Raw genomic sequence first — 22,351 nt, forward strand, 5'->3', positions numbered from 1 at the left:
GAGAAATGAAATGTCCTACCCCCCCCAAATGGCCAGTTGCCCCATTTTGAGGCTCATTCAGGCAAATTTAAATGTATGTGCCCTTCTGCCTTCTTTTCACTTACAACACGGTGGCCATCTTGTCTCCCTTCCCACAGAGATCCACTTCAGTCTTTTAAAATGGCCTCATGGTATTCCATTGTATGGATGTGTGTGCCATAATTCATCGCTTTCCCTAGCTTTTTGCTCAAATAATATTGCATATTCCTGCAAGTATGTCCATGGGATAAATTCCTACCCCTGGAGCTGCTGAGCCAAAGGCTCTGTGCATTTCAGGTGGTGGTAGACGCCCGTGACATCCTCCAAGGAGGCTGCCCCATTTACGCTCCCAACAACTGTGCATTGTCAGGTATTTTTGCAAATTCAAAATTTATGCCTATCCAATGGCAGCCAGGCCCTTCACAACTTTGTAGTGTTGATTTACATTTCTTTAATTATGAATGAGAATTCGCATATTTTTCACAGGTTTGCTGGATATTGCTTTTTGTCTGTGAATTCTGTGTTCATACCCTTTGCTTTTCTCGTCCACCGGCTTGTTAGTCTTTTCCTATTGATTTTCAAGCACCCTTTGTAAGGCAGGGAAGTTAGTGATTTAAGACATCTCTGGCAGAGTTCTTCATCCTGGACTCAGCTGAGACACTTTTGGCAGGGACACCAGCTGAGAGGAGGCTGTTTTAAATCAAATGCAAGTTGAGAAGGGCTCTGAATAGGGTCAGAGCAGAGGAATAAGAGATATTCTCGGATTCTGGTGATAGGCTTGAGGTAAATTGGGATGAAGGAAAGAAAGGACAAAGATGAACCCAAAGTTTCTAACAGGAAACAGAAAGCCTGGGGGTAACCCTGATAGGCTAAGGAAGAGCCAATTTGGAAAGGAGGATGGTAATTCAATGTTGTAGTTACTGAGTTTGAAATAGCAGTGTAGTCTCCAAAAGAAGATGGTTTCCAGGCAGTAAGAGATACAGGACCCAACCGGGAATCAGGCTGAGGCTTCTGGGAAGCATCCCGAAGGAAGTGACAGCTGAAGTCATGCAGGAGACGAGCTCATGGTGGAAGGGAAAAGGGGAAGTGAAGGACACAGGACACAGACTTGAGAAAAACACCCACAGAGAGGAAGAGAGATCAATAGAGGAAACAAGTAAAAGTAGTATCATATAAATCTAGAGCAGGGGTTAGCAAGTGATGGCCAACAGACCAAATCTGGCACCCAGCCAGTTTTTGTAAATAAAGTTTTATTGGAACACAGCCATGCCCACTTGCTGACTTATTGTCTAAAGCTACCTTCACACCACAGAGGCAGGAGCTGAGTAGCTGTCACAGAGATCATATGGCCCACAAAGCCTAAAATGGTCACTGTCTGTCCTTTACAGAAGTTTGCCAACCTCTGTTCTAGAAGGAAAATTGTTGGTCAGTACAGTCAAAGGCTGCATGGAGTTAGAGGATGATTAGAAGTGGGGAAAGCAGCCCTGAATTTAGAGAAGAGGTAATAGGTTAGTTACTTTGTAAACTGCCCATATATTGAGCTTAGAAAATGGACTTTAAGAGAACATATGGAAGAGTTAAGTCATATAGTGCCTATCCAAAAAATGCGAGCAGGTGGTTGGCCAGTAGCTAGAAAGAGCAGCAAGAGGGATAAGAAAAGGTTGTTTATCCACCTGTCCATCCATACACCCCTTGTTCTGAGAAGGCTGAGCAGCACTATGAGCATGGTGACTATAGATGGAAGTTGGTTTCATCAAGAAAGTAGGAGAGGGGTGCCTGGGTGGCTCAGTGGGTTAAGTGTCTGCCTTCGGCTCAGGTCACGATCTCAGCGTCCTGGGACTGAGTCCTGCATCTGGCTCTCTGCTCAACAGGGAGCCTGCTCCCCTCCACCCCGCCTGCCTCTCTACCTACTTGTGATCTCTCTCTTTCTCTGTGTCAAATAAAATAAATAAAATCTTTTTAAAAAATGATCTTTAAGAAAGAAACAAAGAAAGTAGGAGAAAAGGAACTCTTGTAGCAGCAGTACCCTAGTAAATGTTTAGTAACTGTCTCTCAAAAAAAAAAAAAAAGTCTTTGTAGCAGTGTGTACCAATTTCCATGGTGCACACATTCCACCAGGCGGAATTCCTGACAATGTAACAATCAGCTCACTCAAGCTAGCGCAAGCCTGGGCCAGCACCCCAACTGGGTGTTGCTGCCACCCATGCCCAAGGTGGGGGATAGAGTATAGGAGGACAGCAGCAACATGCTGAATTCTTTGGGAATAAAATCTGAGGAAGCAAAAGATAGTATTATGCTCCATAAAAGGAAGAGGCATACATTTCACTGTTGATAAATAGGAAAAGAAAGGTTTATCAAGAGTCACCTGAAACTGACCAGAAGCCCAGCTTCTGCTGGAGAGAATGGGCCAATAGCCAATTAAATCAAGATATCACAAAACTACTTAATATAACAAATATATTAAGTCATTATCAAGTCTTCTAATAATTAAAATTCTTTATAATGCAGTGCTTCTGAATATACACATGGATATGAATATATATATGTATATAATTATGTGTATAAACACATGTATATACATAGTAATCAGCCAGTAATCTTGGTTATGGAGGCTTACAACTATGTATTTCAGTGCTCATTATGCTCATTTAACTGGCTTTGAAATAGTTTCTGAGATAGTTCAGAATCATTAAAGATCAAAATATTTCTAAATGGCTCTTCTTAATTTTTTTTCAAATATTAAAGAAACTGATGTTTATATATTCCAATATTTGATTCACCAAAGCCATTCATATTTTGGACCATGCAGTAACAAAATTCACAGAGTGGTTTCCAAAGAGTAGCGTTTACACAGCTACTGGTGAAAGAGAATCTGTTTTCACCTGTATTCTTTGAATCACACTCGGTCACTCCCACATTCACTCATTGAACCTAACTGGTCTTAGTATATATAAGGCAGCGTCCCAGAGGCTAAAAATACTTCTCATAATGCCTGAAGGATTTTGTCCACTGAACAAATGATCTTCAACTAGTTTTTAATAAAATAAAATTTTGCCAGAGAACAGAACTGAAGGAAAGGTAGGGGGGTACAAGGCTCTGGGGCGGAGAACTGTTCTTTTCTTCTCTGCTCATCATTTATTGTTATTGCTTGTTTTTGCTCTAGGAAGCAAGGTCATGATTCACTACTATGCTGTACCCAATCTTATCTTCCAGAGTATTCTTCCTAGAAAATTGTACTTAGGGCTTTTGCCAGTATGAATGAATGAATGGCTCTGTCTTCCTTTCTGAGTATGCGGGCAAGCCTTCTTGGGTGGATGGAAAATACATTTCTATTCTTAGCATTATTAATTCTAATTCAGGAGGGCACAAAGAAAATGCCACTACCCACCCTCCACCCCCGCCCTTAGGACGTGCATACAGGGGAGACAGGAATTAAATAATGAACAGGTCCCAAACAAAGCCATCTGATGCTAGGCACTGAGATTTCTTTCTGTTTCTCAATGACTAAAACCCCACAATGAGGTTTATAATTTTATTCTTTGGGAAATGGATTCCTGTAAGCTTTTAGCACAGTGAGAATTGCCCAATCTTATGAAATATTCTCTTTTTCCCCCTCAAGCCCTTCTGGTAATACAGACCAGATTTCTAGATGTCCTACTGGCAGCCGACCTTTTCTCGTGAACTCCAGTCAGTGGCCAAGGGAGAGAAGCATCAGTGCTTTAAAATCTCTTTTCTATGCCTGCAAGCAAAAATTTTACAACATTTCTCCTTGATATGAAATCTCTGCTTGGACATCTGGCTTCACAGTGAGGAACTTTCAATACACTAGCTTCAAAGAAAGGGCTTAGCCCTGGTGGGGCAGTGATGCCAGAAGAATGTTCCACAGTCTTTCTATAGAACTATTTCTAACAATTTCCCCCAGTGAACTTCTGTGAGTTCAGTGGCTAGAGCTAACTAACATTTAGATAACTTCGCTTTGGTGGACAGCCTTTTGGGAGCCTTCCCGGGGGTAGACAAACTATGCAAGGTATAATATATACGAGGTAAGGGTATTTTATTCGAATCTGCCTAATCAGACAAAACACTATAAGATCGAGGTTATTTACACCTATCTGCTGTACCACCCCAAATATTTACAAGCTTCCTGCCATCCACAAGATAACATGAGAATAAATAGAGAATAAATTGGTCCTCAGAGCCTGGATTTATGAGGTAGTATCATTCTCTCATTCAGCATATTTCTGGCACTTTCTGCTGGACCAAATGTTGTGGCAAGTGCCTGCTCCCAAGAAGCTCAGAGTCCAGTCAGTAAGAAAGAAAGTCAATCAAAAGACAGGTTCACAATCTCCTATCTGCAATCCTGAAATTCAAAATCCTCTGCAAATCACAAATTATTTTTGAAAGGTTGTGGTTCACTTGCGAAGCAACAAAACAGCACTGATGTTTGCCAGGGTTCCTAGCCCTTTTTTGTCCTGTGTGTAATACGGGCAGTTTCACCGTGCATTTGTGCGTCTGGGCACAGTGTGCCGACCCGACCCCACCGACGATGAAGGACAAGGACCGTACCACCTTCCTAGAGTCAGCAGAGCCTGATTGGTGAAATCTATCCGACTCCAAGGTCTTGATCGGGGCTCTCAGATGAATGTGACAGAGCAGCGAAAACTTCACCAGAGGCATGGCCAAAGCTGGCATAAGCTTCCTACTCTGACACGTCACAGAAAAGATGGCATTTAAATCTTAAAAGGGAAGGACCTCACACACAGTTCACGGGAGCACAGGGAGCATGGCATGAATGCTGAGGACTGGCTCTTTGATGAGGCAGACAAAAGGGCAGCATCTACACAAGCAGTTCTCAAAGTTTTTCGTCTTTAGATCCCTTTATGCTCTTAAAAGAATCCCACAGAGGCTTTTTTAATGTGTGTTATAGTTAATGATATTTATTGTATTAGAAATTAAAATTAAGAAATATTAAGATATTTATTAATTTTAAAATAAGCCATCAATCCATTGTGTATGAACACAAATATCATATTTTTTTAAATAAAAAATAACTATTTTCTAAAGCAAAAAAAAAAATTAGAAGAGTGGGTCTGGCTTAATAGCAGGGAGCTGGATTCTCCTGTCTGCTTCTGTCCTCCATCTCTTGCAATGTGTTGTTCTGGGTTGAGTACAGGAAAAAAATCTAGTCTCCCACAAATAAGTAATTAGAAAAGGAAGGATTATTTTAGTGGTCTTTTCAGATGATTGTGGATACTCATTGGGACAAATAAAAACTTGACAAGTGGTGGTGGTGCCGGGTGGCTCACTCGGTTAAGCATCTGCCTTCGGCTCAGGTCATGATCCCAGGGTCCTGGGACTGAGTCCCTCATCCAGTCCCTCCCTGCTCAGTGGGGAGCCTGCTTCTCCCTCCCTCTCTCGGCTCCTTTCCCTGCTCATGTGTGCTCTCTGTCTATCTCACACAAATAAATAAAATCTTAAAAAAAAAAAAATAAAACAAAACCGAATCACCCAAAACTTGACAAGTGGTAGTTTCTTAAAGGTCAGCTACTATACCCGATTTGACGCTCTTAGCCGTGAACTTTGCCAACTGCTCCATTGAAACCCACTGTTCTCGTTTTATACTTTGTAAGGATCTTTTACCCACACATGATTTTGTAACACCGGGTATTGGTCATTTGGAAAACACTGGTTCAGTGAGTTATATAAATCTTCCAAATGTTGATACACGTCATTATAGTCCTCCCTCCTTCGTCCCAGTCACATCATTAGTAACACCACTGATCTCATCAGAAAAGTCTTTAAGTACTGGGAAGCTGTCAAGCTTACAGTGATGGTACAAGGTTTTCCAAATTTGTGATTTCTGCTTGAAAGCTCCGATTTTATCATTAGCAACAATATAGTCAGCTGTGGGCCTTGAAGTGTCAGGTTCACTTCCTTCCTTCTCAAGAACACCTCTGCCAGAGAGTCATATCTGAATAAGCCTGGTTTGCCTGTCAATCGTTCCTTCCAATTGCCAAGAGTTCAGCTTGCACTCAAACACACGCAGAACTGCTTTTCTTAAAGACAACACCCTACTTCAGTCTGCAGTAGAAGCACTTTGTGTGTAGTTCCTATTAATATTAAAAAGATGTGTTCTCAAGGGTTGAGATTTAATAGAATTAATACTTTATTGCTTCAGGGTTTTTGTTGTTGTTGTTTGTTTGTTTTTAAAGCACAAGTAGATGGTGGTGAAGGAGCCAATCACTACTGGGGTGGGTGACAATGTTGTGTTTTGTGCTAAGACCACAATTTTATCCAGTGTGGCTTCTATACCATCAGTGCAAATGTGAACACAGTGAAAAATGCACATGATGGCTTAGCATTATTATGAAGATAGTTTTGACCTTGTGGAGCTCCTGGAAATAGAGTAGGGACCCACACAGGTCTGAGGACACTGTGAGAACTGCTGGTTTGGATTATATCAAGTGTTTCATATGCCATGTGGGCAAGGGAAAGCCACTGATGGATTTTAAGAAGCAAACCACATGCTCATATTTGTGTTTTCAAGAGGCTGCTTATCAACGGGGAGAGGGACAGACTTGGGACTGTTGAGTTATTGGCATGATTCTATATAGGAAGGATTGTAACAGGCAAGGACAAGATGATGAAGGGCTGACTAAGAAGGCGGGAACTGGTGACTGCAGGATGGGGTATGAGCTTGCAGACATTTAGGAATTATTCCTAGAAATAGACCTCAGAGAGGTAAGGGAGCAAAAGATTCATTCAATGGGACTTCCAGAATCTGACCTGAGGGACCGGGCAGTGGTATTTAATTCAGATCAGTATAAGAAGAAAAAACAGGTTGGGGGCAAGGTAAGAATGAGAGAAACATAAGTTCAGTTTACAGGATGTCTAGTTTGAGCAGCCCGGTGCGTCTTCAAGTGAAAATGTGGGATGGTAGTTAGAAATCTGGACTGAGGGCTCAGAAACAAAGACTATGTGGAGAAGATTATTTAAAATTCATTTGTATAGAAACTACATACATGAAGGGGTGAGAATGTCCAGGAGGCATACAAAGAAAGTAGAAGAGGTCTTGCCTAATCCCACAATTTAAGTGCTAAACATGGGAACAAGGGACAGGGAATGGGGATGGATGAGAGGGTTTCGGACTGGTGGATGAACTGAGTATGTGTTGCCATGGAGCTAAGGGAGATTTAAGAGGCTGTTTATGGGGCCGATTAAGTCCTTGTTCACAGACATTCACGGACTCTTACTAGAATGGCTCTGTAACTTCCTGGCCCCATTGATGTGGATGAAATGAGGCTGGGGCTGCAGGGATGTTTTTCTCTGCTCATCATAATCTACCATGAGGAGGCTACCCCAGGAAGCCACTAGTCTAGGGAGATTGAGCAGGCACGTAGAGTTGTCCTGAGCTCATTCTAAAACCTGGAGTCCAATGAAACCAATCAACAGCCTGAATCCAAACCACAGCAATAATCCATAGATATGCTGCAAACAATTAAATAAATGCTTGTTATTATAAGTCATTAAATTGGGGGCCTTGTTTGTTATGCAGCATTATTGTGGCAACAGCTGATGAACACACATTCTTTGTTAAATGTGATAAAGGAGTCAAACGGGCTTCTAAGATCAAATAGAAGGTTTTGCAACACCAAATGAAGTGACTAAATAAGAGTGAAAACTAGCAAAATGCACTGGAGCACTGAAATCGGGTAGTAAGGTAAATAATAGTAAAAAACTCTCAGAAGCCTGTAGTCAAGGAAAGAAACATGACTGGAGCACAAAAACCTCCATATCTGCCAATGTCCCCCGAGTCATTATTTTGTTAGACATCAACAAAATCCTGAGAAATCTCATTAGTATCATCAAATGTGGAGAGAAAAAAGCTATATGAGGGACCTCATCTTTTTCCTCTTCCAAAGTGAGAAGTGGAAATGGATGTGGTGGAAAAACAGGTAAATATCAGGAATGTCTATCTCTGAGAAAAGTGAAGGTCACAGGACTTTAGGGATGCATGCCAAACTGGGATAATTCAAACCCCAAAGGGATATGAGATGCCCTCTCCCATTTAGGTAGTGTGAACGCAGAAACACAGAACATTCGCCCCAACCAGAATACACACACACCTCTACTCTAGCTCTTTCTTTCCCTCCTCTCAGGTTAGAGAAAATGCACAGACATCACAAATCACTTTTCTTGCAGAGGAGACAATCACGATGTTTCAGAAACATCTATTGAATGTTTTATATGTAGAAGTATACTGGTTAATTACTGAATTTATCCTGGTTACTCTACTCACCTTAACACAATAGAGAAAGACTTCTTTAGGAATCCCTCAAAAAAAGCAAATCATTTCCACAGGGGAAAACCTAGTCTTGCCCAGCCTCCCCCACAGCAATATTAAATGCTAGGTGGGCAATGTTTACAGTTCTCATGAGAAAACACGTGACCAGGAAGATGTGCCCATCTGACATGGTGTTCAAACATAAAGGTAAATGGGCAGATGTTCTTAAACATGAATAACTCAGGGAAGACAGAACCATGAGTCTTAGAAAAACTATTTGACCATGAAATCCAGCCAATTAAGAACCAAAATCAAAGTATTAACTTCAGAAACAGAGTCGCCGTGGTAAAAGGTCTAGTGGTAAGCACCAGTCCATTAAGGACAGCATGAGTATTAAACTGAAGAACAGAGTATGGACAAATTGTGACTACCACAAACCTGGACACTGTAATAATAATAGCACCACCCCAGGCAGGAGGCAGAAAGCAGGGGTTATGGGAGGAAGTATGAACATACTAATGTACTCATTTTCAACCCCAAATCGAATTCTGTTCAAAAGTCCAACAAGTCCTTCTTTAGACTCTACTTTCTTCCAGCTGTTGAACTGAACTAATGTTAATTCTGGAGATCTTTCTAAAACAAGCAGAAATACAGAATCTGGAGTATTACCGCATTTTACAAGTCTATTTTGTTTTCCTTCTCTTTTCTCCTTACATGTAGTAGGGTATCTGAAATGATGTTCACCTTAATGCAATAATGGCTATTTCTGATGGGATTTGGGGTGACTTTAAATATTACCTTTCCCCTACATTTTGAATCATTTGTGAGCATATGCGACTATCCATTTTTTACAAAAATGAGATTATCTTTAAAACTATGCATGCAACTATGCCATGATGTTAATTGACAATGTTGATTCTGGGTGGTAGGACTATAAATATGGTTATTTTTCTACTTAGTACTATTTCATATGGGTGAGGAATTAATGGGAGATGAAAACCAGATGTTTAGCATAGACTACTGTATGGGTTCAGGATGGCTTCACCATCTCTGACACTCTTCCCTTCCAGAGGTAGAGACTAATTCCACTCCCCTTGGTTCAGGCTGACCCTGGGACTTATCTCAACCAAGAGAATGTGGTAGAAGTGCCATTGTGAATCTTCCTACAGTAGCCTTAAGGGAAGTGCAGATCTGCCTTCTCCTATTGGAATACTCCTCTTGGATGCCAGCTTCCATGTGAAAGGTCTGACCACCCAGGGCATGAGGCCATATGGAGAGCACCTGGAGCCATACTGGATGTTGCAGCCCCAGCCAAGCTTCCTGCTGAATGTAACTCCACCATGCCACACATGGAGCAGAAGAACCACCCAGCTTATCCCTGCCTGAATTTCTGATCCAAAGAATTCTAGGCATATAAAATGGTTGTTGCTTTAGAACACCAAGTTTTGGGGTGGTTTGTTATGCAGAAGAGCTGGCTCTTTTTAGAAGCTTGACTTTGAAGATAAGGAGTGAGCTAAAGCAGTAGATAAGTGACAAAGATCTTTTTGCTCTCAAAAGAGGGCATACTATGGTATAAAAGATTTACCCATAGGATTGCATTTGTTTCTGTAACTCCTTTTATACTCCAGGAATCCTGTTCTGTGAAAGACCTCGCTTGGTCCATTGTTTCTTAGACAGCCAGAATCACGCCCGCTGTTGGTCTCCACTACCATGATTAACACCCACTGGGCTCCCTTGGACTGCTGGCTCTTCCACTTTCACCAGGTTTTATTGTTTCTTATTGCAAAAGTGATGTTATAATTAAAAATATGGAGCTAAGATAAAAGAAAATTGCCACGAATTCCGCCCTGCGGAGATGTCCTCCAGTAAAATTTTGATATATGATTCCCGTCTTTTTTCTCTTTATATGTACTTTTATTTGCAAACACGACCTCATATATAATTTCTGTAAAACTATATTTTCATTGAAAACTACCTTGTGAACATTTTCGCTATCCTTAAATATCCTTTCCCAACACCATTTTCAATAGTGCATCATTTTTAGTTTATGTACTATGGCAAAAAATATAGACAGGAAATAGAAAATATGAGTATGGTGGGTGCCTTGTCTGCAATGGGACCTTGATAAATAGGTATTGCATAGATGAGTGAATGCTAGAATGAAATTCTTTTGGCTAGCTAAAGCTTTGTGCAACCTTTTAACTGCCACCTTCGGGCACCTTCTGGAAATGGGTCAAAAGTTGGGCATGTCTCTCAGGCAATGTAATAATGGTAGGTATTGCCAAATTATTCTCCAGAAATGCCTTAGCAGTTTACACTATACCACACTGGTGGCCCTTAAAAGTGGATTGTGATAGGCTACTTTTCTCTCAAGAATTACTTTAATAAAAGGTCTGCTGATCCACGGAGACATTATCATAAGCTCTGGCAGGGTGAGTAACAGGTTTACTCTCCACCCTCATCCCCGACTGCCAGCTTGAGGGCTCAGCTTGTCCCCAACCCAGAAAGTGGGGCAAAGTGCATTTCACAATCAACATGCACACTCTTTATACGGCACTCTTTGATTCTCATATTTCAATACAGTAGTATTTAACATCACAAAATCTTCGGTACATGTGAGCTTGTTTTAACATAGATGCAGACAAATGCATTTGGTTTCAGAAAACCAAATACAAGCTTTATGGTGTCTGTGCCTCTTTCTGAGTATCTGGATCTATGTACCTGTATGTACAAAAAACTCAAACACAATTAGAGTGCCCGAATCCAACAGCTGTTGTAGACATGCTGTTATCACTTAGGCAAACAGAAAATGAGAGTGAGGCTATCTGGGTTCGTTTGTGCATCTGGCCAATGCCTGGCTTTCACAGGCAAAATGTAGAGACTGGGGTATGTCCAATAGTTCATAGCTAAGCCTTTCCCATTACGAAGACCGTGGCTTGAACATGGCTATGACAGTTGTTGGGCAGTATGAACTTGGGACTGGGTACTGAACCTTAGAGTCTCAGTTCTCCCACCTGTAAGATGAGGAGGATAGATATACCTTCCTTGTAAAGATGACAAGAAGGCCTAAATGCATAATGGGACTGGTGATGAATAAAAATGTCTGGCAGAGAGCCTGGTACATAAGGCATGTTAAATAAATATGAGCTATTATTCCTTTTATTTTTGGTGACATAGTCTGGAAAAGAAAAGCAAGCGAGGAGTGCTAATGAATTACTTATCTTAGGCAGGTTAGTAAAAAGAAGCCCACAAAGGTCATTCACTTTACACATAATCTAATTGAGTCAATCAAACCCATACTATATCTGCAGCGCCTGGGTGGCTCAGTGGGTTAAGCATCCGACTCTTGATCTGGGCTCAGGCTGAGATCTCATGGTCCTGGGATGGAGCCCTGTGTCAGGCTTCAAGCTCAGCAGGGAGTCTGTTCTCTCACCTCTGCTTCTGCTCCCCCCCCACTCTCTCTCTCCCCTCTTAAAACAAAACAAAACAAAAAACTGAACTATATCTTACCTACATTATAATTTTAGTTATTTTCAAGTACCTATGTTCTGGAGGTCGTAAGTATCATATAACATATATTTTAATATAATATGTATGTACATCTTTTGAATTCAGTCTTTAAGATCTGACACTTTTCTGGAAATTAGGATCACAATGGTTTTCTGTTTTAAAAGGTAAGTGGATTAAAACTGCAAAAATAATTAAAAATAGGCAGATGTACTAATTATATTTCTTTCAAGATTTTTTTTTAATCTTAAGAGACAATACTAGAAACTATGCCATTATGGAGTAAATTTATGTTTTCCCTTTTGCGTATGTTGGGATTCAATTATTTATTTGAAATTTGGAAATTGCCTAGTGCGTGGTATTTGGATATCGAGTGGAAAAGAAACTCACTTAAAATGAAATTTTTATATAACTAAAGGAATTTAAACAAAGTATTCAGCTCAGCTCATGCCAAGCAAAACAGTTCCACAGATCAATGAGTAACTCCTGCGCATTTATAAATGAGAAGAGCTTCAGAGATTTTTTTCAATTACTAGAATATAAAAAAGAAATCTCTTTTTTGTCTCTTACCCCACGTAGGGGGAAAAGAAGCTGGCCTATGGCAATATATAGGGAAAATCTCATTAAGAACAAGATAAAGTAAGTCCTCACCTCTAAAGTGAGGAGGCTGGATGAAATGGCCTCTAAGAGTTGGTCGATATCTGAAGGTTTTTTTTTTTTAATTCCATTCAGTCTTGTCCAGGCTTAAAGAGTATATTTTAAAAAGCAACTTACATTAGCACTAGCTTCTTGGTAAATTACTCAGATTGCCTACAAAAGGCTATAGAAAAGAAAGACAGAGGGGTTAGGCAGAAAAGGGCAGCGATAAAACCCAAATGTTTCTTTTATTTTTCCTTGCTTTGTACGATTGCTCAACACGCTTTAAGCCTTGTTATAACAAAGTAAAATCACTGAAAAATAATCTTTTGCTGGAAATTCTTAAAAAAATTTTTGTTCTCTTTTAAATCTTATTTATAAAGGTTTCCAGATGCTTATCCTCACAGATTAAACACAGCATGATGTAGACACTTATAATAATATTCGCTGCTATGAAGCCAAGAAAAAACTACTTTGAGATCTAACTGCCTATCACCTAAAGAATCAGGGTCCAGGGAACTTTCTGTTGCTATTAAAGGCGTGATTCTCTGAAGCCATTTGGAAACAGCCTAGGTTCTCAGCAGCAACACATCTACCCTGTACTATGTCAAAGCACATCAAATGGTTGGCATTCCAAACCTCAAACAGGTTATTTCTCATTATGGGAATACATAATGAAAGGATGTGGGCAAAGAATAGAATGTAAATTCGAAGCTGACTTCTGAATTTATTAGCCAGCAGTACTGGGCTAAAACAGTCATCCTAATTTCAAGAGACAGTTCCAAAGTGGTTCTCAAGAAAAAGGACAGGGTATTTTTCAAATATTTGTGCAGTGTGAATGGACTGGGCTTGCCAAAAATGACTTTTTATGCTGGCATGTGATCTCTTCGAGGGAAGTCAGCCTGAGTCACTGGATACATCAAAGGTAGAGCCCAGTGAATGGAATTCCAGCAGGCCGCGTGAGGAAGCCAGATACCTGCACCATCGGCCCACTGCTGCGATTCCAGCCCTCCTTTTAATTACATGAAAGCAGCTGGTACCACTGGTTACTGAAGTCTTCAGATTACCTTGATTGCTCGGTCATTATCTCTAATCAGCTGCTTCTTCTCATCTTCAAACTTCTGTATAACATCCTGGAGCCGCCGTTCTGCATCAAGCTGTTGCCGGCTGCTCTCCTCTTTCAGAGAGGAAATGGTTGTCCGAAGTTCTGCTATGATCTAAAATGAAAACAGCGTGCTGTGACTGCCAATTCTTCGGCGCGAGGCATCTATTTTATATGTATTTATGCTTCACAAAAGAGCGGATTTGGCAAAACTCTAATCCACAAACTAAATATTTTCAATTAACATATCGTGTACTATAATGCATGAAATTCCACACAATAAAAGACTATAATAAAACTGTGAATGGTGAACAAGTGCTGAACCAAATATATTTGGAAGACATTTCCACTATAACATTCCACAATATTTACTCACCAGAAGAAAGAACATCTGTGATCTCAAAAATAGGAAAAGCGTCAGATTTTATTTCGCTGAGAAATAGACTTATTAGAATGAAGAAAGCGATTTTGCCTTTTCTAATACTTGGAACTGTAAGAACCAAAGGAAATAATGAACAGGGCTCCTTCTTTTTCCTTACCTAATTCTACGCAACAATTTTTGAGTACTCACTAGGGTTTGTGCACCATGTTCAGTGTCTTAAGTTCCCATGTCATTTACAAATGTTATTATCACCTGTCTTTTATAAATGGAGAAACAGAGGCATAGAGAGAGGTCATACATTTCCCACTGTCGGAAATGACATCGAACTAAAAAGATAGGCAGAACTTGAGCCACACAGTCAGATCAATCACCGTACCAAGTGGTTCCTCTCACTAGCCTTTGTTTTTCTTTTAGACAAGGTTTTGGTGTGGAAGAGAAGCTTATCATGATCAACTGATAGATAGATATCCATGGAAGTTTACCCAGAGACCCTTGTACTATTCTCTACATTGGAGAACCGGTTCTCTCCACGAATGGGTCCCCTCTAAGTTCTCCTAAGTAATGAGGGACCTTTTAATGAGCTGAGAATATGGCTCTTCCTTGGGTTTGGATGGCTACATTTCCTTTCAAATTCAATAGTCATGACTTCTTAAAAGCAGGAAGTAGTTGTTTCTTCTTCTAACTAAACAAAACAAAACAAAACAAAACCAACCTTAGTCCTGGTTGGAATAGAATTCCATTGGTTCTATGGGAACAGGGCTGGTTGGTGAGATACATTGGACAATTCAGTTATCTTCCTTGAAGTTCAATTTTTCCACCTAGTATTTGGTGGCAAAACTAGAGTACGGTATTGTAAGACAATAAATATAGACTCTCTGAAGTCTGCCAGAAGCCAAGTCCTATAGAAATATTAATTGTTACTATGGATATAAATGACAGCATATTTACAATAAAATATGGAGTTTCTATGCTTTTAGAAGTGAGCAAACTCACTGTACCAAAGTTTAACAGTTAGGATTTGTAAATCACATGTTAAGACCATTGTGAAATAAATGGCAAAATACATACTAGCAGTACATTAATATTTTTAAATACGAACTTGGACCTTTTGCTATGAGTGGAAGAATCCATTTACTGAGAATAAAGATGTTTTTCATCTGTTTTCTGAATTTTGATTAAATGTTGTTCCCATTCTGACATCAATTCAATGAATTCTCATAGCACTTCTATGAAACAGGGAAGGTTAAATTCTTATAGTGAATGTCAAAAACTGAGGCACAGAATAATCAACTCACTCACAGTCACAGAGCAAGAGGAGCCAGAGATAAGAAAGAGCCAAATTTCCTTGGCCCAACATGAAACTTAAGTTTGATATTTTATAAGAGCATGAAGCCAAATAGTAAAAATAACTCACTATTTCAATGACTATTGGAGGGTTTCAAGTTAAGTAAACTACAACTTTGGAAAGGGGTAAACTTAAGTCTGTCATGTGTTCATTGTGTGTGTTCGGTACGTGTGAGTGTGTATGTGCATATGTGCATGTATGTACACGTGTGTGTTTAGTGATATGCAGTATTATCACATGTCCAGATTCATATATCCACTACCACAATCATGTAATGTGTTTTTAAAGTACAAAGTAATTTTGTTGCTTTAAAGAACAGTAAGATTAGATTAGCTTTTAATTGGCCAAGACTGAAGATAAAAGTATTTGTGGGTTCTTTAAGTGACCATAAGGGCAAGAAACAGGGATCTCTCATTTTCAGAAGCTTAATGACAAGAGTACATGAAAAAGAAATAAATGTAGGTTTTGGAAGGAGCTATGAGCAAAGTCCTCGATGTTCTGAGGAGAGCATGCTGGCTTTTGTGTGGAAAATGAAACCTTACATTCTTGGGGGGAATGATGAGATTCTTGGGACGAAGTAATGAGATTATCTTTGGAAAGTTATTCTAAAAACTGACAAAGATGATTCAGGGAGAGTGTCAAAACATTTAAGGTGAATCACGGTAGGTAGGTGAGTAGATAAAGTGGTTGAAAGACTGACAGATGAGATGGATATAGAGAGGTAGCTGAAAGGTGGATAATTTTTAAAGCCAGAATTGAGATTTAAGATCTCAATTAATACTAACTTGATTAATATGCTTTGGGTAAAGAACAAAACTCACTTGGTTGTAGACAAAGAGTAAAAGACTGTAGACTATATTCATCTTATCTCAGTGCATGTAACTGGCACTTAGTATTTAAGTAGTAGAACTATAATCATAGTAAATAAAAATAATAATTACCTGACAAGTTATATTGAGATGATCTAGCCTTTTCATAGAATAATGATATTAAAAGTTTCTGGAAAAAAAATCAGAACTAATCTATGCAACCATAAACCCCACCAGTTTTGACTGAATCATAATTAAAATGTCACCACTCAACTGAATGATTATCCTGCATTCACTTCAGAGAGAGATGTGGATGCGAATATTTCCATGCGATATTAAAAATTAATATTTTGGGAAGCAAAAGGAGAGCTATTTCAAGCTGATGGCATAAGCAACCTAACTCATGAAAGCTCTAATAGTTAATTATTGCTAAGCATTTAACACTTTGCAAAAAATGTTTAGCAGGTCTTATGAAGTCTTAGAAATAGGATTCTGAATAGAGGCTGAGATTTCCTCTTTAACTCACTCTGATGTCTTCCAGATTGTAGTACAGCTCGAGATCTTTACAAAACTCCTCTTTAAAATATAGCAGGGCCTACTTGGGAAGATTTGGTGGACACCGAGATCCTCATCAAACAAGTGGGAAGAGTGGTTCCCCAGCACATTTTGGCTTCTGGGTTGCCATCCTGGAGAATGATATGAAGGTTGGGGGCACAAGGGGCATGTGGAATACAGCCAGACATAATCTGCCTCAGGTACGTGGGAGCAAGTGAGGGCACTGGGGGGAGCCAGGCTCTTGGTAGTGGGCAAGCTCTACTGGTATTCCAGCTCTAGTCTTGTCCACAGCGACCTGTCTTCTTGCAACATGGCAATATCTTTCTCTGAAAAATGGCCGCCAGGTTGAGCCAGCTGAATGGGGACAACTGTGCTAACACCGAAAAGGCAAGGTGAAAATGTCATATTAAGACAAAAAGAGCAAAGTTGTGATTCTGATGGAAATCACACTTGGGAGTGTGCCCAGAGATGGTGCAGTCATTGCCATCATGATGAACATGGAGAATTCTCAGAAGGGGCACAGTCCTGGCTATGCCACGGGCTTGGTGTTCATGGTCCATTAGATCCTAAAAGCCTGATAAAATCTCAAAGATTAAGTGACTTCCTTTAAGGGAGGAAAATATTTAAAATATTTTCCAAATTTAACCTGATGATCTCCTGGATACCATTTCATTATAAATGCATTCATCATATTACTTAAAAAAATTTTTTTTCAGAGAGGGATTTTTTTTTTTTAAACCTGATAAAGAGTTAAGCAACTTTGCTTCTGCATTGTCCTCAACTTAGATAGGAGTTAGGGATCCCAGCAAACCATCACTAGAAAACAGAAAAAGTCAGTCTATGGTTCTGTTTGTAATGTTCATTTTCAAATAATCTGTTTCTTTAAGCTGACCGGATTGTAGACCAATGTTTCCCAAATGCTAGTACATAGATACAAATATACACATATGCTTATATACATATAAATATTTACATGTATTTAGAGTTGGACAAACAAAATATTATCAATATAAGGTTGTCATCCTACCTTTTATGAGGAGGATGGACTGTCTTTTATTGTTATTATACTCTTTCAAAGACTTTTTTTTTCCTATTTGGTGTTGCGTTGCCCTTTGATGTATGAAACCATGGTTATAGGACATGATAGCTGTCACTAGTTGGCTTTTCTTCCTCCACCTGCTTCTTCATGTCTTTACTTGGGAAAATATTCAGCAACCCCCTGTGCCTCTCCACATTTTGGAGGGAGATTTGATCAATTCTTGAATACCCAAAAATAAATTAAAAATAACTTCTTGTTCCTTCTGTATCTTTTTTATTCTTTGTTCCCTCTTTTCTTGTCTCTATTTCCATTTTCATCCTGCTACAATATGAGCTAACAGCCATTAAATGCTTTACTGTGTAGTAAGCACTCTCTACTAAGCACTATTTTTCACCTTACGTTACTAAATACTTAAAACTAGCCTGTGAGGTAAGCACTACCCCCTCCTTTTACAAATGAGGAAACTGAATTCCAGGGAGTCCAGGTAACTCGCTCAAGGTCATATAGGTAGTAGGGCTGGTATTCAAATTCGGTCGGTTGGACTCCAAAGCTGTAGGCTTTCTTCCACACTAACTGACGTTTAATTTGCTTTAATATGAACTAATCAAGCTTCTTCACACATTCCTTTAGATAAACTTAAATACTCCTGTTTACACTCTCATTATTTAAGCATTTTTATTAGCTATCTTATATCTCACTTTCGGTCTGCCTCCCCCATTTAACATAACGCAAAATAAGCAGGACATAAGTACGCCAGCTACTTATTTTTCATGTCTTAATTTAAAATGTAACTTCAGGAGTCATAATATTTCTTCTGATTACAAGATTCTTCTTATATGAAGACTCTTGCAAAAGAATTTAAAAGAATATTTCCCTGTGTTCCTTCTTCAAAGAAGGTTTGGGATGATGGCAATGAAGACATACCATAATCTCTTAATGCATATAAGTCTTCACTGGGACAGAGACATTTTGCTTTCTGAGTGTGATGTAAATTATATGGCATATGCACATTTTAGAAATAATTGTATAATCGAAGAAATTTTATGAGTTGTCCCCAGAGTTTGGGGGGGGAGGTGGTGGTGGTGCGGACTGAGCCAGGCTGGTGGCGTCAGGTTGTGAGGGTCTGCTCTCTAGTCTGATCCAGGAGGGGTCCTTGCTAACCCGCATGACCTCAGCTCTCTGAGCCTGTTTCCTCAGTGGAAAAATGGGGCCAATAATAGTTCCTAACCCCAGAGTTATCATGAATGAACACGGAGTCAACATGGTTAGTGCCCCATAAAATTCTTGATTTTATTACTGTTTTGTCATTGTGTTGCTATTACAACCACTGTGTGGTAACTTATAAAATGGCACAGAAGTTTCAGTTCATGGCCACACATCACTGTGCATATGCGAAATTACCAGGAAGAGCTGATTTTAAAATGATTACATATGATGCCCACGAAAGTGAATGGCTTAACCTATCCATCTATACAATGAAAATTACCATCTTTTATTCTAGAATTACTCATAAAACTAAGGAATGCTTGGGATTCCCTAGATGATACTATAGGATATTATTATAACAGCTTACACAGAAAAGGTATTTTAAGTATCATATGTCGAGTTGAGACAGGCATTCAGTTGTTGGCCTTCTACTAAAACTGCTAGAGCAAGACCAGGAAGCCAGATATATATAATGTAGGGACTTAATCATTCTCCTTTTCCCCAAAAGGAGTCAACAGTTGAGCAGCTAATTTAACATAGAACATTTATCATTTTGAATTTTACTGCTAAGCAGTCTTCAGGTACAACTAAATGGAATATTGCAAAAAAGCACAGATGGTATCAAACTGCTTACATCACAAATGTAGGTGTGCATTTCCCGCCCTTGTGAAATATGTTGCAGCCTGGGCTTGTTCAAGTGCACTGGCTGGTTTTACAACATCTGAGTGTGTGTGTGTGTGTGTGTGTGTGTGTGTGTTAGTTCAAATGGTTCAATATGCCTGGTTAAAAAAATCTTTAAGAAGGTTAAAATACTAAAAGCATGTATTATTTATCCATCATCAAAAAATGGGATACTGACCCATAAAGACACTGAAGAGAATTAAGTTTAACTCTAAAGGACAAATGGTTTTATGTGTAGGTTTCTTTTTTGTTTGTTTTGGTTTTGCTTTTTGCTTTTTTTTTTTCTTTCTTTCAACATTCTTACCTGTGAAGATTTGGCAAGCTTCTGAGTGTATTCCTTCTCAATCTGCTTCAGCCTGCTGTTGGCCTGAAAAACACACGAACATGAACACACACACACACACACACACACACACACACACACGGGGACCTGTGAGCTTGGTATCTCTTCCACACGCCTATCACCAGGCAGCTGGGACGGCTGCCAGCTGCGCCGCCCTTCTGGGGCAGCCAGAAAACCACAGGGCTTGGCTTTGATCTCACGCCAACTATTCATCACTTAAAAAGCAAAAAGCAAAAGAAAAAAAAAATCTCCTGCCAATTATGAGACAAACACAGACTTCCGTGGAGAGAAAGAGAAAGCGAGAAGAGGAGACAGAAATAGACCTAGCAAGAGTGTGAGGCTCGGAAGGTAAAGGAGGGAACCGCAGAAGAAGCGAAGGAGAAGAGAAGGCAAACAAGGGGAGGGAAAGAGAGGAGGAGAAACGGGAAAAGGTCAAGTTAATCTTCCTTCCCATTGTTGAAAGATGAAAGAACGAGGTGCTCCCGGACAGAGGCAGATGGGCGATTCTGAGACTCACCTAGCAAAGACATGTGTCCCCACTCTGCCTAACACACAAGGGCTACTTTTCTAAAGTGACAAATATATCGACCTCAAACAATTTTCATGTCCCGGAAGGAGGGTGGCCTTCCCAGAATAAGTCTGCATTACTTAGAACTCGACTCTCTCTCCTGCCACTCAAGTTCCCATCCTCCGCATGGGACCCGCTTTCCTGCTCTCTGGAAGCCTCTGGGAGGCTCGCTGCATCCTGAGTGCTCGGAATGGCTCCGTGACACGCCTGGACGGGGCCTTTCTTCTCATTCATTGTGCAAAAGCACCACAGAGGCCCTTCCGACCCGACTGTGTCCTCTGCTTCTGGAAGAGCTTTGGTCATTACTCTCAAAGTTTCCTCTCTCTGTTCCCAGGTCTCTCCCCCACCCCCCTTTCATCTGTCTGTCCGTCCGTCTGTCTCTGCAGCTTTTGCTGTTGGGCTGCTCAGGTGTATCATCTCTTTTTCTCATCATTTCTATCTTCCATTTCTTTGTCTTCTTGATCTTTCACAAAGAGTTCTCGACTTCTAATTTTAAAATTTCTGTTGGATTTAAAAAAAAAAATCCTACCATACTAATCGTAATTTCTAAGAGGTTTTTGTTGTTGTTGTTCTTTGAGTAGCATCGTCTATCGCCTTTTTAAGATGAGGAAACGGAGGCACAGAGAGGTTAAGTAACCTGCCCAGTGCCACACAGCTGGGAAGTAAAGAAGCCACTTTAACCCCACTCAGTGGAGCATGGGTACTCAGTCAGGCTGAGCACACTGCCTGCCTCTCTCTGCTGAGGTTATTAGATCCATATACACTTAATACGCTTCTGAATGTCCATACACACACACAAACATTTTTCTGCTCTCTAGAGCGTCTGTTTTTTTCTGAGTTACTTTTATGCATTTGCTTTGCCAACCACTTTTTGTCTCTGTTTTTCCCTTTGGAAACTTTCCTCACTTGTCTGGTGAACTTTTGTATTTAAAGTGAGGCCTCTAAAACAGGCAGGCTTTGGATGCATGGACGTCCCATCATGGGTGTCTTAGAAGGGCCTGGACTCTCCCTGCCTGTCTCTGACTGGACGTTTGTCTTGGGCCATCTTGCCCCAAGCTGCCTCCTCCAGCCTACTTCCGGGCGGCAGAGATCTGGCTACTAGTGTTTGCAGCAGGTTCAGGATATCAGCTCTTGCACAATCCCAATTTCATTTTGCCCCCAGCCACGCCTGCATCCCCGTTCTCATGCCATCTCCCCAGAGAGCAAACCAGGGATGGAGGCAGAGGCAGACATGGAAACCCTAATCCCAATAGGATGGGATTTGGTGGTGAGGCCTTTGCGGGGTAATTAGGTAATGGGGGGGAAATCCCCTCATGGATGGGATGAGCACCCTTATAAGAAGCCACAGAGCTCACTTTCTCCTGCCCTGTGAGGAGATAACAAGAAGATGGAGTCTACGGCCCAGAGGAAGGCTCTCCCCGGAACTTGATACACTGGCACCCTGAGCTCAGACTTCCAGCCTCCAAAACTATCAGAGATAAATTTCTGTTCTTGATAAGCCTCCCTGTTTATGGTGTTTTGTTATAGAACCTGAGCTGACTAAGACAATTGCCATGTGTTTTACGGACTTGAGCTCGAAAGCAATTCTTTAGACTTTATGGCATAAATCTCTCTGCATCTATAGTCCCACTCAGTACACTGGGTAGTTCTGTTTTTTGAGATTAGAGAGGGCATGTGACTGTTACTATTTTTTTCTCTTAAGCCATCAGACGCTATTCTACCTCGATAACGAAGGAAGCCACTCTCCATTATAGAATGGAGGCCACTCTGAGCCTCTTGAGGTTTGTCGTGGTTCACCCTCCGCCAATATTTTTTAAATCACAAAATGCACGATAAGGTATTTTTTGCTTATTTAATAAATACCTACAGAGCTCTC

General features: G+C 40.3%; 1 protein-coding gene across 2 annotated transcripts in view; it reads right to left on the reverse strand.

The window, feature by feature from the left end:
- CEP112 (centrosomal protein 112) overlaps positions 1–22,351 on the reverse strand; it is a 406,944-nt gene that overhangs the window by 72,572 nt on the left and 312,021 nt on the right. For both annotated transcript variants that reach the window (XM_032870788.1, XM_032870789.1), the window contains 2 exons: positions 19,869–19,931; positions 13,513–13,662 (listed from right to left, as the gene is read on the reverse strand). In XM_032870788.1, coding sequence (XP_032726679.1) covers positions 13,513–13,662; positions 19,869–19,931 — 213 coding nt within the window. The remainder of the gene's footprint in view (positions 1–13,512; positions 13,663–19,868; positions 19,932–22,351) is intronic.

The sequence above is a fragment of the Lontra canadensis genome, unplaced genomic scaffold, assembly GCF_010015895.1.
Source record: "Lontra canadensis isolate GAN:19392208 unplaced genomic scaffold, GSC_riverotter_1.0 scaffold41, whole genome shotgun sequence".
NCBI lineage: Eukaryota > Metazoa > Chordata > Mammalia > Carnivora > Mustelidae > Lontra > Lontra canadensis.